The sequence below is a fragment of the Marmota marmota genome, unplaced genomic scaffold (genome assembly GCF_001458135.2).
Source record: "Marmota marmota marmota unplaced genomic scaffold, marMar, whole genome shotgun sequence".
Classification (NCBI taxonomy): domain Eukaryota; kingdom Metazoa; phylum Chordata; class Mammalia; order Rodentia; family Sciuridae; genus Marmota; species Marmota marmota.
In genome coordinates this window covers 1,819,923-1,833,698 of record NW_026000254.1, presented here as the reverse complement: position 1 = coordinate 1,833,698, position 13,776 = coordinate 1,819,923, and the positions used below count along the sequence as shown (strand labels likewise).

The 13,776-nt window shown below is 48.6% G+C and overlaps 2 protein-coding genes and 1 non-coding gene across 19 annotated transcripts in view; 1 reads left to right on the top strand and 2 right to left on the bottom strand.

Annotated features, from left to right (window-relative positions):
* Pfkfb1 (6-phosphofructo-2-kinase/fructose-2,6-biphosphatase 1) overlaps window positions 1-3,316 on the top strand; it is a 54,161-nt gene extending 50,845 nt beyond the window's left edge. For 11 of the 14 annotated variants that reach the window (XR_007344860.1, XR_007344858.1, XM_048796688.1 and 8 more), the window contains 2 exons: window positions 993-1,057; window positions 1,379-3,316. Coding sequence is in view for 11 of the 14 variants with exons in the window: in XM_048796688.1 (XP_048652645.1) it covers window positions 993-1,057; window positions 1,379-1,438 (125 nt within the window). In the remaining 3 variants the exon portion in view is untranslated. Of the gene's footprint in view, window positions 1-490; window positions 612-992; window positions 1,058-1,378 lie in introns of those variants that run through there. The other 3 variants (XR_007344859.1, XM_048796686.1, XM_048796689.1) reach the window with 2 other exon arrangements.
* Window positions 3,036-13,776, bottom strand: part of LOC107159870 (trophinin-like) — an 11,333-nt gene continuing 592 nt past the window's right edge. For 2 of the 4 annotated variants that reach the window (XM_048796678.1, XM_048796679.1), the window contains exons 2-13: window positions 12,790-12,877; window positions 11,344-12,519; window positions 10,604-10,708; window positions 10,443-10,506; window positions 9,959-10,038; window positions 9,390-9,481; window positions 8,281-8,360; window positions 8,145-8,187; window positions 7,688-7,750; window positions 7,030-7,144; window positions 3,437-6,312; window positions 3,036-3,263 (exon numbers count right to left, since the gene is read on the bottom strand). In XM_048796678.1, coding sequence (XP_048652635.1) covers window positions 3,448-6,312; window positions 7,030-7,144; window positions 7,688-7,750; window positions 8,145-8,187; window positions 8,281-8,360; window positions 9,390-9,481; window positions 9,959-10,038; window positions 10,443-10,506; window positions 10,604-10,708; window positions 11,344-12,519; window positions 12,790-12,834 — 4,728 coding nt within the window. In that variant the 5' untranslated portion in view covers window positions 12,835-12,877 and the 3' untranslated portion in view covers window positions 3,036-3,263; window positions 3,437-3,447. Of the gene's footprint in view, window positions 3,264-3,436; window positions 6,313-7,029; window positions 7,145-7,687; window positions 7,751-8,144; window positions 8,188-8,280; window positions 8,361-9,389; window positions 9,482-9,958; window positions 10,039-10,442; window positions 10,507-10,603; window positions 10,709-11,343; window positions 12,520-12,789; window positions 12,878-13,776 lie in introns of those variants that run through there. The other 2 variants (XM_048796680.1, XM_048796681.1) reach the window with 2 other exon arrangements.
* LOC125614253 lies at window positions 7,358-7,486 on the bottom strand. Its single transcript, XR_007344864.1, has one exon. It is a non-coding gene; the product is annotated as a small nucleolar RNA SNORA11 (small nucleolar RNA).

Below are 13,776 nucleotides of genomic sequence, written 5' to 3'. Positions count from 1 at the left end.
AGGTACATAGAGGCCATGAGCATGCCTCTACTGCCTACCATTTTCCCTGAAGAGTCCAGGGAGTGGGCCCCTGGTTGGTGGTTGGACATTCTGCTGGAGGCGGGACTGGTGGTAGGTAACATAATAGGGAAGAACCAGGATGGTTTCTAAATTCCAGGTCTGCCTCCAGTTTTCTGTCTCTGCCAAGCACTGAGCATAGAACACTAAACTGTAGAAGGCCAGAGGGGGTCCCCAAAAGGAACCAAAGTAAAGTTGACCAGTCTGGGTAGTTGATATTCTGTATTGGGACATTAGTTAGCTATGAAAGGTTCATGAGGAGGGAGAAGACAGAATCAAATCTGGTTGGGGGAGTGAGAAGAAACAATGCCCTACTGAAGCCTGCAGTAGGGATGTAGCCTACCCATAGGAATGGATCTAAAGGGACTTCTATAAGCATTGGGCCTCTTCTGCCAGCCCCAGGCTCCACTGATGCATGTTCCTCCTTCTTCAGGTTCCCTTGAACTCCTTGTGATCTCCACTCCTCTAGTGTTGCCATAGCCACATTGCCCTCAAAATAAACTTTTCTTGGGCCTAATTGCCTAAGGGAGTGGCCCAGGACTGTTTCACCTCCACTGCACCTAGCATAACTTGGAGGATCCACAGAGCTCCATCCTTCGTACATAGATTAGATCACTGTCTCACTGGCCAAAAAGAGTTTGGGGAGGCCATACAGATCTGCTCTCTTCTCTTTCCCCATGTTCAAATGAGCATTGGAAGTCAAGAGAACATAGGGAAAGAGCTGGGATGATGCCCTATTGGCAGCCTCTTTCTTATGTGGCATCTTCCCAACATATCACATATCTCATCTGAATTCTATTCCCTACCAGCAGATACAATCTGTATACAATATGGAGCTGGGGTATGAGTGATAATGGGGGGGTAGGAATGAAACTTTAGGAAAGACTTGTGCTCACCTTGGGGGCTTACAGACACATGGGTTATTCTTTTCTGAGGCTGCAAAGTGGAGTCCATCTACCTGAATGTGGAGGCTGTGAACACACACCGAGAGAAGCCTGAGGTAGGTAGATTCCACACCCAAGCCCATGTGGACACAGCACATGGTGAAAGCACCCTCCCAGATCCTGGGTGTTTCACATCACCAGAAGGAAAAAATCCAGAAATGTAGGAAATACAGCCAAGACCTAAGACACCTAGACAATCCCTGCCCAAAAGACCTTACACTGAGATTCACCCCCCAGGCCTTCCTAAGAAGAGGGTCAGGACTCAGAGCTGGTTGAAAGAGGGGAATCTGACAGTAAGGACAAGAGGCAGGGGAGGTCCTAGGGCCCCACACTGCTGTCTCCTTCTTTCTTATTAACCCTGGGCACTCTCTTCTCAGAATGTGGACATTTCCCGGGAACCCGAGGAAGCCCTGGACACTGTCCCTGCCCATTATTGAGATCTTTCTGAGATGTCAAACTGCTTCGGTCCTATCTTCCACCTTTAGGAACTGCTGTCCTTGCTATTCTATTTTGAGAAGATTGTGGCTTTGGCCTCACTGGGAGAAGAAATCCTCAGCAGCTCCCAAACAGGTCTCAGTTCCTAGCTACTACCAAGGAGCAACCTAGCTCTGGATGAGGCTCTTTCTTAATTCCTATTCTCTGATCAATAAAGACTTCTCTTACTGCCTATAGGAGGATAGGAGAAGGTCATAGGGAGACTTCTCCCATTGTTTTCGAGATTCTGATCCTGACCCAGTTCTGGTGTTGTGGATGTGGAATGGGTGAGGAGTTCCTGAGAGTTTGGGGTAGTACCTGCAAAGATGGGGGAGAAGATAGGTCCTTGTGAGTGCTGGTGGAGCTTGTTCCTTGGTGGTTGATGTAAATGGGGGCAGGACACCTTTATCCCTATTTTCAGAGAAGAACCTGGCACTTGGGCAAGTGATCATCTTCTCTAACTCTTGTTGCCATCCTGAGTGTTTTCTGTCCATGTGAATGACTGACCATCACACAGGCCTCACACTCTGATCCCCTCAACTCCAGTGATCAACACCCTATCATCCCATGGATCTTGGCATCATCCCCTCGGTCTGACCTTGAGTTCAAGCACTCCACTCTCATTCATGAGTCTTCACAACTCTGTCATTCATAGGGTCCCTAATAGCACACCTCCACACAGTAGGCATACATGTGGTATTTCTTAATGGGCAGTATTTGTACATCAAGAGTATAGTCCTTTGACTTCCCCATTATGTCCCAACTCATCAGTCTTCTGCCTCAGTTTTCTTCCATCCCTAACCAGCTTGGGTCCTATGGTCTGCCTCTTAAGTTACTATCTATACATCAACTATGAGACAAGCACCAAGTGACCCAGTGGTAAAAAGTCTTCAAAAGACTTTATTCACACACTTGCTGCCTTTGTTCTCTTGTTCTTTCATCATAACCACCCAATGAGATCCAAACCCTAAATAATTCATACCTCCATTTTTGTTGAGACCTACTACAGGTTGTAGATCACTGCTTAAAATGATGATGATCTATATTCATCTGCTTCCATACGCCTAAATCCTGTTCAATAGTCATGTTCTATTTTCTGGTACCTTATCCCACCCCACCCTCTTGGACTACTTCTGTCAATTCCTGACTCTTCCATCTACCTTCTGGCCCTCTCTATTGGTTTTGGTGTCATAGTCTTTACAATATGCTTAAGACTTTCCTAATCCAGGAAAACTGTCCCTTGTTTCCATGTTTACCCCTAGTTGCCCCCCCTTCTGTCCCTCCATTCTTACAGATAATTCAAAACGAATCTGTACTTACACTCTAGAACTCTTTCTCTTTGCATTCTGCTTTTGGCTTCCCCCCTTCGTATTTTTTTCAAGCTATTATCCTCGGGTTTGCCATGCTTTCCTAGGCTTCCCCCCACTGAAGAAATACCTGCCTTTTAGCCTGAAGCTGGACCCCACATTCCCAAAAGAGCTATGCTGATCTCTAGCTCTTCTACAAACCCAAAGTGTCACTCACAATTACCTAAGCAAATTAAAAGAAAAAAAACTCCAATTCATTTTGCAAATTTAATAACTCTAATACCAAAATATGACAGTACACAGAAAGCAAACAAGAAAGCAAGAACAGTGAACAGATTTTTTTCAAAGCATGTCACCCTCAGCTGATTGGTAGTAGCTGCTTAGGACTGCTGTGTGGACAAAGATTCCAAGGCTGTACCTTGGCTCCATGGGAAAGACTGCTGCAATTTATTAGTGGTGTCTGTAAACATGGGGAATAAACCTGAAAATGAAACACCAAAAACATTTTAGGACCAAATATACTGTTTTCTCATACTTCCTTCATTGCCTTCATCTTCCCACTCAGCCCCCCTCCCTCATGGTTTCTTCTAAATATAATATCCCAAATATTATACCCAACCCCATGGACTCTGGCTATGGAAATATGGCATTCACCTGAAACTTCATTAGCCGTAGGAGAAGCCACAGGCACCAAGGCTATTAGGTCCACCACCAAAGCCAGAACCGGTGCTCGGTCCACCGCCGAATCCAGCACTGCTGCTTGGTCCACCACCGAAGCCAGCACTGCTGCTTGGTCCACCGAAGCCTGTACTGGTGCCCAGTCCACCACCGAAGCCAGCTCCGGTGCTCGGTCCGCCAAAGCCAGCTCCGGTGCTCAGTCCACCACCAAAGCCACCAGTGCTTGGCCCACTGCAGAAGCCAGCACCAGTGCTCGGTCCACTATTGAAGCCAACAATAGAAGTGGGTCCACTATTGAAGCTGGTGCCGGTGCTGGGTTCGCCAGTAAAGCCAGTGCTGGTGTTGGAACCACTGCCAAAGCCAATGATGGTACTCAGTCCTCTGTCAAAGCTGGCATTAGGCCCACCGCCAAAGCCATCGCTGGTGCTGAGGCCACCACTAAAACCCACACCAGTGCCAAGTGTGCTGCCAAAACCAGCATTGGTACCCAGTGCACTACCAAAGCCATCACTGGTGACTAGTTCGCCACCAAAGCCAGTGCTGGTGCCCAGTCCGCCACTGAAGCCAGCACTGGTACCTAATCCACCACCAAAGCCAGTGCCGGTGCCTAGTCCACCATCAAAGTCAGTGCCAGTGCCTAGTCCGCCACCGAAGCCAGCGCTGGTGCTTAGTCCGCCACCAAAGTCAGCACTGGTACCTAGGCCACCATCGAAGCCGGAGCCACTGCCTAGGCCGCCACCGAAGCCAGTACTGGTGCCTAGGTTGCCACCGAAGCCAGCACTGGTGCTCAGTCCACCTCCAAATCCAGCACTGGTGCTTAACCCATTACCAAAGCTGAAACCGGCACTGGTGCTGGGTCCATCACTAAAACTGGCACTGGTGGCACCACTAAAGCAGGCACTGGTGCTAGGAGAGCCACCAAAGCATAGGTTGGTGTTAGATGCACTGCCAAAGCAGAGGCTGGTGCTGGGAGCTCCACCAAAACAGAGGCTGGTGCTGTGAGCACCACCAAAGCTGACGCTGGTGCTGGGAGCACTGCCAAAGCCAATGCTGTTGCTGTGAGTACTGCCAAAGTCAGTAGTGGTACTAAGTGCCCCACTGAAGCCAGCACTGGTGCTGAATGCACCACCAAAGCCAGGGTTGGTGCTTGGTGCACCACTGAAGCCAGCACTAGTACTGACAGCACCATCAAAGCCAGCACTGGTACTCATGGCATTGCCAAAGCCGGCACTGCTGCTGAGTGCACCTCCAAAGCCGGCACTGGTGCTGATGACACTGCCAAAGCCGGCACTGCTATTGAGTGTACTGCCAAAGCCAGTATTGGTGCTGATGGCACCACCAAAGCCAGCACTGGTGCCAATGGCACTGCTGAAGCTGGCATTGCTGTTGAGTGCACCACCGAAGCTGGAGCTGGTGCTGATGGCACTGCCAAAGCCAGCACTGCTGTTGAGTGCACTGCCAAAGTTGGCACTGGTGCTGATGGCATCACCAAAGCCGGCACTGGTGCTGATGGCACCGCCAAAGCCAGCACTGCTATTAAGTGCACCACCAAAGCTGGCACTGGTACTAGGAGAGCCACCAAAGCAGACACTGGTGCTTAGTGTACCTCCAAAGTCAGGACTGGTGATAGAAGAGCCACCAAAGGAGACACTGGTGCTTAGTGTACCACCAAAACCAGTGCTGGTGCTAGGAGAGCCACCGAAACAGATACTAGTACTGAGTGTGCCACCAAAGCTGGAACCAGAACTTGGAGAGCCACCAAAACATACACTGGTGCTAAGTGTGCCTCCAAAGCCAGTGCTGGTGCTAAGTGCGCCAGTGAAGACAGTGCTTGTGGTGGGTGTACTGCCAAAGCTGGTGCTAGTGCTAAGTGCACTGCTAAAGCCAGCTGTGGTGCTGCTGAGCGTGCCTCCAAAGCCAGAGCTGGCTCCACCACTGAAACTGGCACTTGTACAAGGTGCACCACCAAAACTGATGCTGGCTCCACCACTGTAACTAGTGCCGGTGCCAGGTGCACCACCAAAGCTAATGCTGGCTCCCCCACTAAAGCTGGTGCCGATGCTGGGTGCACCACCAAAGCTAATGCAGGCTCCTCCACTAAAGCTAGTGCTTGTGCTGGGTGCACCACCAAAACTAATGCTGGCTGTGCTGCTGAAACTAGTGCTAGTGCTGGGTGCACCACCAAAGCTAATGCTGGCTCCTCCACTGAAACTAGTAGTAGTGTTAGGTGTGCCACCAAAGCTAATGCTGGCTGTGCTGCAGAAGCTGGCACTGGTACTGGGTGCACCACCAAAGCTAATGCTGGCTCCACCGCTGAAACTAGTGTTAGTGCTGGGTACACCACCAAAGCTAATGCTGGCTGCACTGCTGAAACTGGCACTGGTACTGGATGTGCCACCAAAGCTAATGCTGGCTGCATTGCTGAAGCTAGCACTGGTGCTGGGTGCACCTCCGAAGGTAATACCAGCTCCACCACCAAAGCCATCACTGGGGCCGGGTGCACCATTAAAGCTAATACTAGCACCATCACTGAAACCACCCCTGGTGCTAGTTCCTCGGTTGAAGTTGACATTGGTGGTGGCATCTGCATTTTCTTGGGCTCTCGCCTCAATTTCAAATGAAAATCTGCTCCAGGCCTGAGCATCATCACCTAATTCTTCCCTTGTTAGGCAGTCGATATCCATGTCATCCCAATTCCAAGGCCCAGCCACAGCTTCCTCTCCAATCCCCATTTGGGCTCTTGCCTCAGCCCTGGCCTCAGCCTCAGCCACAGCCACAGCTGCAGCTTGGACTTCCATCTCCACTGCCTCCCGATACTGAGCAGCCCAGTCTTTGGGGTCTTTCTTCTGCACCTTAAATGGAAATAATAATCATTATAAAGAAAAGAACCTTTGTAATGATATGTGAAGCACCTACTAAGAGCTTTGGATAAAATTAAGAGCATTAATTTTTTAAAATTCTTATTAAGGCTCTGTCATGGGTCAGTCCTGGGATCTAATTTCAGCTCTGATAACTTAGGAACAATAAAATTATGGACAAGTTATTTAACTTTATTGAACCCAAGTGTCTTCATTCATAATATGGGAAATGACAGTATGCCCAGTGTGACTGTTTGGGGAGATAGGGCTGTTATAGAGGTAATTTATAGTTAGTTAATAAGGTCTTAAGGGTGGGGCCCTCATCCAATAGGATTAGTGTCCTTGTAAGAAGGGTCACTGCAAGAAGGCAGCTTTTTCTAAGCCAGGAAGAGAGCCCTCACCAGAAACCAACTGTGCAGGACCTTGATCTGGGATTCTCAGCCTCCATAACTGTGAGAAAACAAATTTCTGTTTTTAAACCACTCAATTTATGATATTTTGTTATAGAAGCCTGAACTAATTAATACAAAGCATAGGAATGAATAAAACAATGTAAACTATATTTCCAGCAACATTCTGGGATATTAATGAGGCTTCATATATTTACATATAAACTGCAGGTTGTTCTGTACCTGTCTATTACTACACACAGGCTTTGTCAGCCAGAGACATGCCATTCCCTTAACATGCCAAATCAGGCAGCTATGTTACCTTGCATGCAAACTTGAGGACTTTCATCTTGCTAGTCTCATGGTAAGAGCGCAGGCCCCAGAAGAACTCATACTCAGGTGGTCTGCTGTTGGGGACCCTCTTATACTCCAGGTACCTTGGAAAGGAAACAAATCTTACTTCTAGCCAAGCAAACCTGTTGTTTAACCACTAGGTCTCATATGACAACCTCTTCTACACAAATGCTAAATAGCCCCTACAGAGGTATTTCCAAGACTCTCCAGCCCAAGATTCATTCCCACACATAGTTCATGGTCTTGGCCTTCCAAGACCATTTCCCAATGACCCTGTGCAAAGGCACCTGGGGTATATATATAGGGCATGATGTCACAGGAAGGCCAATGTATCCTGCCACCTGTGAGGAGTAAACCCAGATTGCTGTTGGGTGTGTTGTAAACAGAGAAGCCATTCTTCAGGCCCCCTGCTCTGAGCACACCCCATTGCAAGGGCATTGTGTTGGTCTGTTCCTAGTCCTGGATATGTCCCTCCATGGGAATTTCAGACAGGACTCATTTTTAGAACACAAGATGCTCATCCCTCTAAAGACAGCATCAAGAAGGCACTGACTAAACACTTTCTGAACTAGACTAGCACCCCCAGAACACATCAGGGTCAAATAAAACCCCCAAACACCACTTACTTTTGCTTCACAAATTCATCTGTGATGAGCTTCCTCACTTCCCCAAAAAGTGAATGTCTCACCCTGGCAATGGGAAAAATAACCCATGAACACAGACCAAAACTGCCCAGATTAGTGCAGAGGCATTTCCCAACTGGAAGGAAACCTCTCTAGCACATGGGGCAGTCTCAACGAAGAGAAGAAAGTAGTGAGCACATAGCCACTAGAAGAAGCAAGCAGCCGGAGGCCAGATGGCTCTTTCTCAGGGATCCCTGAAGGTTTATCTTACATCTCAGCTCAGAACAGATGGAGGACATAAAGGAGAAAGGGAGTAAAGAGTTCAGAATCATTTTCCCATCCACCCAGCCCAGCACCCCCCACCCGCGCCACCAGACCACCAGGCTGATGCAATCCTGGGACCGTCCTCTCTTGCCAAAGGACAACACGGACAGCAAGCGCTGAGAGAGCCCAATCATACCCAGGGCGTAGCCCCAACTTGCGCAGCACCTCCCAGATGACAGCTGCAAGGGGAGGCAAGAGGGGACAGGGACAGAAAATGAACACATGGAATTCAGAGCACAGCCACCCATTCAGCTGTATGCCCAGCCACTCACCCTCACTGGCCTTGTTGCCATTCATAAAAATGACACTCAGAATCACCATGAGGAGACCCAGCTTGGGTGTATCCTTGGTCCTAAAGGAATAATAGGACAGAGAAGGTTTATGTCCTGGAGCCACATACAAGACACACCAGCCAGCTCAAAAGTCTAGACTCTCCCAGATCCCTCAGATTTTGGAGAATTCTGTCCTGTCTGTGCTTACAACTCCATGTGACCCCAGGCAAGGCACTTAAGACCCATGAGTCAAAGTCTCACATTCAGCAAAATTGGAAAATCATGTTCTACCTCCCACCCCAGGTTGCCATGAAAATGAAGGAATGCCTGTCAACTGGGCACAACACAGGCACCCAGTCAATATGAGTCCCTTCTCTCCCAGAGCCCTCATACCTGAGCAAATTCTAGGCAGAACCCCAGTGATGCCACTTCTCATGATCTTGGGAGGTGGAGCCATGATATGGTTTCTTTCATGTGAGTCTATAGTGATTCTGCAATTCTGATTTCAAGTCTAAGCCATGATTCTATTCGTGGTCATTCCTTGCCTGGACTGGTTACCTCCTAGGGGTAAGTCTAGCATTCTCAGTTAGATTGTGTACTCCTTGAGGACAGAGACAGCAGTTTTTTCTTTTCTAAATCCCCAGAGCACGGAAGGAAGGAGTAAGCACTACACAAAGATATATATGCAGAAGTATATTCAACCTTTTCTTGTCCTTGGAGCATCATGATCCACCTACATTAGGAAGCCTTCCCATGAGAACCATTCTGCCAAGGCAAGGCCAGGCACTCAGTAGGAAGAAAACAGGCAACAACAGGCCTGGTTTCCTGGGAAGTTTCTATCTGGAGAGACAACTAGCCTGATAGCAGGAATGTCCAACCCAGCCTCCTACACCCTTCAGTCAATCATAATCATGTACTGCTATTGTGTATGGGTCTCCAACCATGAATAGGAGCTGGCACAGGGTCTTTTTAGGATCCATCTTTCCAATCCTCTAAGAGGATGTTGGAGGAGAGAGCAAGAAGAGGATGTTGGAGGAGACAGCAAGAAAGGGGTAGTGCCATGGATGAAAGTAGAAGCCCCCTCTGACCCTAGCCCTTTCCCAGCTTACGTTCCCAGTATGCCTGCAGAGGATTCCTGAGTGCTGATCAGAATATACAAGCTACTTTGCTTATCGATTTCCTTCAGATTGACTCGAAACATCTGTCAAACAAAATATTAGCTTGTGAGATCACAAAAATTTAATTCAGTCATCAATGAGTTTCCCAGGCATTAGGCAGCTTCCCATATAACTGGGGGTTTTATATATATGCACAATCAGTGAGGTAATGCATGTAAAGTACATAACTAAGTGCCCAGCACGCTAAACATGCAATAAATGTACTACTTTCATCAACATTATCTTTGTGATTTGTGTGAATCTAAGGAGACACAGAGGTGAGCATCTGAAATATTCATCTAGCAGCAGACAGAAGCCAGGACTAATTTGAATGGCTTGGGTCTTCACTGTGCTTTTTACCCCTGACTAGCAGTGCGACCCATAGCTGGTCTATGCTCCTCTTTGGACCCATCTGTACAGTGATAACCTCTGTGGTTCTCCCCAGAAGGAGATTGTGATTGTATACCTTTGTTCCATTCAAGGCTTCCTCAGTGCACCCATACCCCAGGCTGCCCATTCACCTTTTCCAGAGCGTAGCTTGCTCGTTCAATGATCTCTGGGAAATATTCATCATATTCTTGGATGACATCCTTCAGCATGTCTACAAGAAGGGAGAGGTAGGAACACCTGGTCTGAGCATGGGCCATAGAGCTGCAGCCCTTTTTTTTAAAAAAAGAATGGGTTTTTTTGGCTGTTGATGGATCTTTATTTATTTTTATTTTTACTTATATGTGGTGCTGAGAATCAAACCCAGTTCCCTCACACATGCTAGGCAAGTGCTCTACCACTGAGACACAACCCAGCTCCAACTATAGCCCTTTTGTCAGCCCAGTGGGGTCAGTGCAATCAGAGCCTTGAACTAGGTTATTAAAAGATGCTAGCTCTGATGATGTAGGAGGAAAGCAATGGTAGAGATATCAGAGAATAAGCAAGCCATAAAGGTAAAGGATTAACCCCAGACTATGGGATGGGGTGGCTCAAAGAGGAGGATTGGTAGGACACTACCTGAGCGCTTTATGGGGATCTTTGTTTGATCCTTAACCAACAGGTATTTCACCAATTTATTTGCCTGAAAAAAGGGAAAGATGGTGAGATCTCAATATACTTGTAAGATGGCAGAAAAGAGGCAGAGGAAGAAAACAGAGGAGGCAGCATTGGATTCTTACCCTTTCTTGCAAAATGGCCACATCTCGTGGTGGTGTAGGCCTCCGGCCCCATGGGATCCGCCTATAATTACTGCCACTTCTCTCATCCCCATTTGGATGTTTGGACTTCATCACGAGAAAGAAGAAAGGTCCCGAGTTACCAGGTGAAAGATATGGCTGTCTCTTCCAGCAAGTCCCCTTCGACTCCCCCCTACAGTGGGGCCTGACCCTGCCATTGGCTACCCAGAGTCCTGGGATTTTCTTCCACTGTCTTCCAGGCAGAAATTTAATTGCCCTGTTCAGGCTAGAATAACCTAAGGGCCTGGGACAGCTCTGCTTCCTTGGGTATCACTAGACTCTGCTAGCTGTACTCCCTGGACAAGTAACTTCACTTCAGTGGGACTCAGTTTACTTATCTGTAAAACTAGAACTTATGGTCCCTGTATCCCTTTCAAGATAAAAAGGCATGGCTTTTGTAAATGTACCCAACCCAAAGTCTGGAACATGGTGACCACTATGTAAACACAGGGTGAATTACATACAGGTTATACCTAAGTATATAGATATCTTACTTCCCCACCACTCTGTGAACTGCTAGTGGGTCACAAACTATATTCCATTCTTATCAGCATCTCCCATATCCTATATGAACACAGGGACTAGTAATAAGGTTCAGTAAATGTTTATAGAAGAAATGAGCAAACAAGGAAAACAGGAATGGAAAAGAATTACAAACTTAAGGATGCTGTCAGAGATCTCACCTTTCGGTTTCTCTTGCCCCGGGTCCTAGTTGTGGGCTCCAGACTCAACTGAGCCAAATAGTCATCTGCCAGGGCCTGGACAGCAGCAGCAACCTGAGTCTCAAGGGCGCTTATGCTGGTCTGAGAGGCAGCCATCTTCATCTGAGCCCCCTGGTCAGCAATTGGGGTCTGGCTTTCAGGTACCCGAGCCTTAGTGGCAGCCTTTCGAGCCCTAGACCCTCTCTTGACTCGAATAGTAGCTACTATGGTTTGGTTTGTAACCATCTGAGTGGTGGGTGGAGCCTCAGTGATCTCAGAGGCAGAATTTGGGCCCTTATTGACAACCTTCTTTCCCTTGGGCTTTTTGGGCCGGAGAGCTGCTGCTGTGGCCTCAATCTGCCTGCTCACTGCCTCAGTAGAATTTGGAGACTCTAGATGTTCTGTGTCAGTATTTAGGGCCTTAGCAGTTGTCTTCTTGGCCTTGGGAGCTTTCTTGGTTCTGATAGAGGCTGCTGTAGCTTGGATATTGGCTGTCTCGCTGGTAATTTGGCCTTGGGTAGTAGCTATGTGGATAGTAGTTGGAGCTGGTAAGATTTCAGTGGCACTAGCTATGGTCTTATTGGCAGCCTTCTTGGCCTTGGAAGCTTTCTTAGGCTTGGTAGAGACTATCAAGGCCAGGGAACTGGCTGACTCACTGGCAACTGGAACCTGGATAGTCTGTGAAATCACCGGTAGGTTTAGGGTCTGCAAGGGTGACTTGAGTTGGGTAGTAACACCCTCACTCCCAGTTGGGGCCTGGGAGCCTTGGGCTACCTTGGCAGAAACTCTCTTTGTCTTGTTGGCTTTTTTAGGCTGAACAGTGACTGAAGAAGCCTGAATATTGGCTACCTCAGTAGTAGCTGAAGACTGGCTGATCTGAGTGAGCATGGGCAAGTTTAAAGCCTGTAAAGTTATTTTGGGCTTGTTGGTGGCAATCTCATTGGCAGTTGGGACTGGAGAGGCAGCAGGTGCAGACTTAGTAACAGCCTTAAGAGAAGTCTTCTTGGTCTTGCTTTTCTTAGGTCGGTTGGTAACAGGTGGGTCCTTGGTTGCCGCCAACAGGGTATGCATCAGCAAGACACTGTCCTCTTCTGTGGTCTCAGTCTGTACATCTGGAGGGAAGGGAAGCCCCAGGCTCCCAGAGGGAGGCAGAGGGCCCTACACACTTAGGATTATGATCCTTTGGGCTACCTGCCTCCCTATGCCCACCCCTTTCCAGAAAGCTTCTCTTTCTTCTGAACGGTGTTTGATTGAAGGGGGTGATACAATCAGGCAGGTTTTCCACTCCTCCCCCTCCCCTTCCACCATGCAAAGGAGAATTGAGACAGATTAGGCAGGCAATTATGCTAATACAGGGTGGTGGGGGGCTCACATGCAATTAACTCAGGATAGGGCAGATAGCCTGATAAGAATGCAGAGAGGCCTCACCTGGAGCACCGTTGTTCTATAACCATAGTCATTTCTTCTATCCATCTTTCTGGAAAGCCAAGTAAAAGCTGAGCCTGAGAGAAATAGGCTGAATTTGGGGAGAATGATAAGGAGGGAGAGAAGGAGAGGGAGATTCATCAGAGGTTTTGCCTCATTTGAAGGCAGGGAGGGTCTCACCTAACCTTGGACCCCAAACCGTTCAACTCCTGGGTTCTCATCACCTAGAAACCCAGGCGGTCTGGTTTCCGGCCACCAGCAGTGTTTTTATTTTTCCAAGATGGCAAGTCAGTTCTATGACAACGCCCCTGCACCTACGAACGCCCCCTACTGCAATTTGAGAGTGCGCATGCGCACCAAACAGAGCCCCCCCCCCTTGGCACACCGCTTTCTCAGACGAACCCGTTCGAGGCCCCCAGTGCGCATGCGCCTTGATGGACTGGACCCTCTCTAGCCCCTGCTCTCAGAGCAACAAAACACCTCGGTCCCACCCCTCACCCCCTCTTTCTAACTGCATCACATCCCGGTCCAACCCTTCCCCCAACACTGGCTCCTTCCCTCCGATCTGCAGTACTGCTTCGCACAACCCCTTCCCCAACACCGCCCACCCCTCCTCTGCAGTACAGCCACGCACCACCCCTTTCGGATATGCCCCCTCCCTCTGTTCTGCAGTACTTCTCCGCACCTCCCCTCCGCTCCTCTTAATAAGCCCCCTCCCTCCGTTCTGCGGCAAGTCTCTGCACCGCCCCTTCCCCAACACAGCTCCCCCCTCTTTCCACGTCTGCAAGTGCCCGGCCCCGCCCTTTCTGCAACATGGATACCCCACCAACAAATCCAACGGTATTAACCTGTGTGTTCCCTGTTCTCCAAAAACCCTACCAGGTTCCGTCTCTTCCCTTCTTCAAACCAGAACCAACCGGATTCTAGCCCTTCCTTTCTCCCTTCAGAGCCTGGTCCTTTCAGCCGCTTAATTTAAAAAAAAAAAAAAGG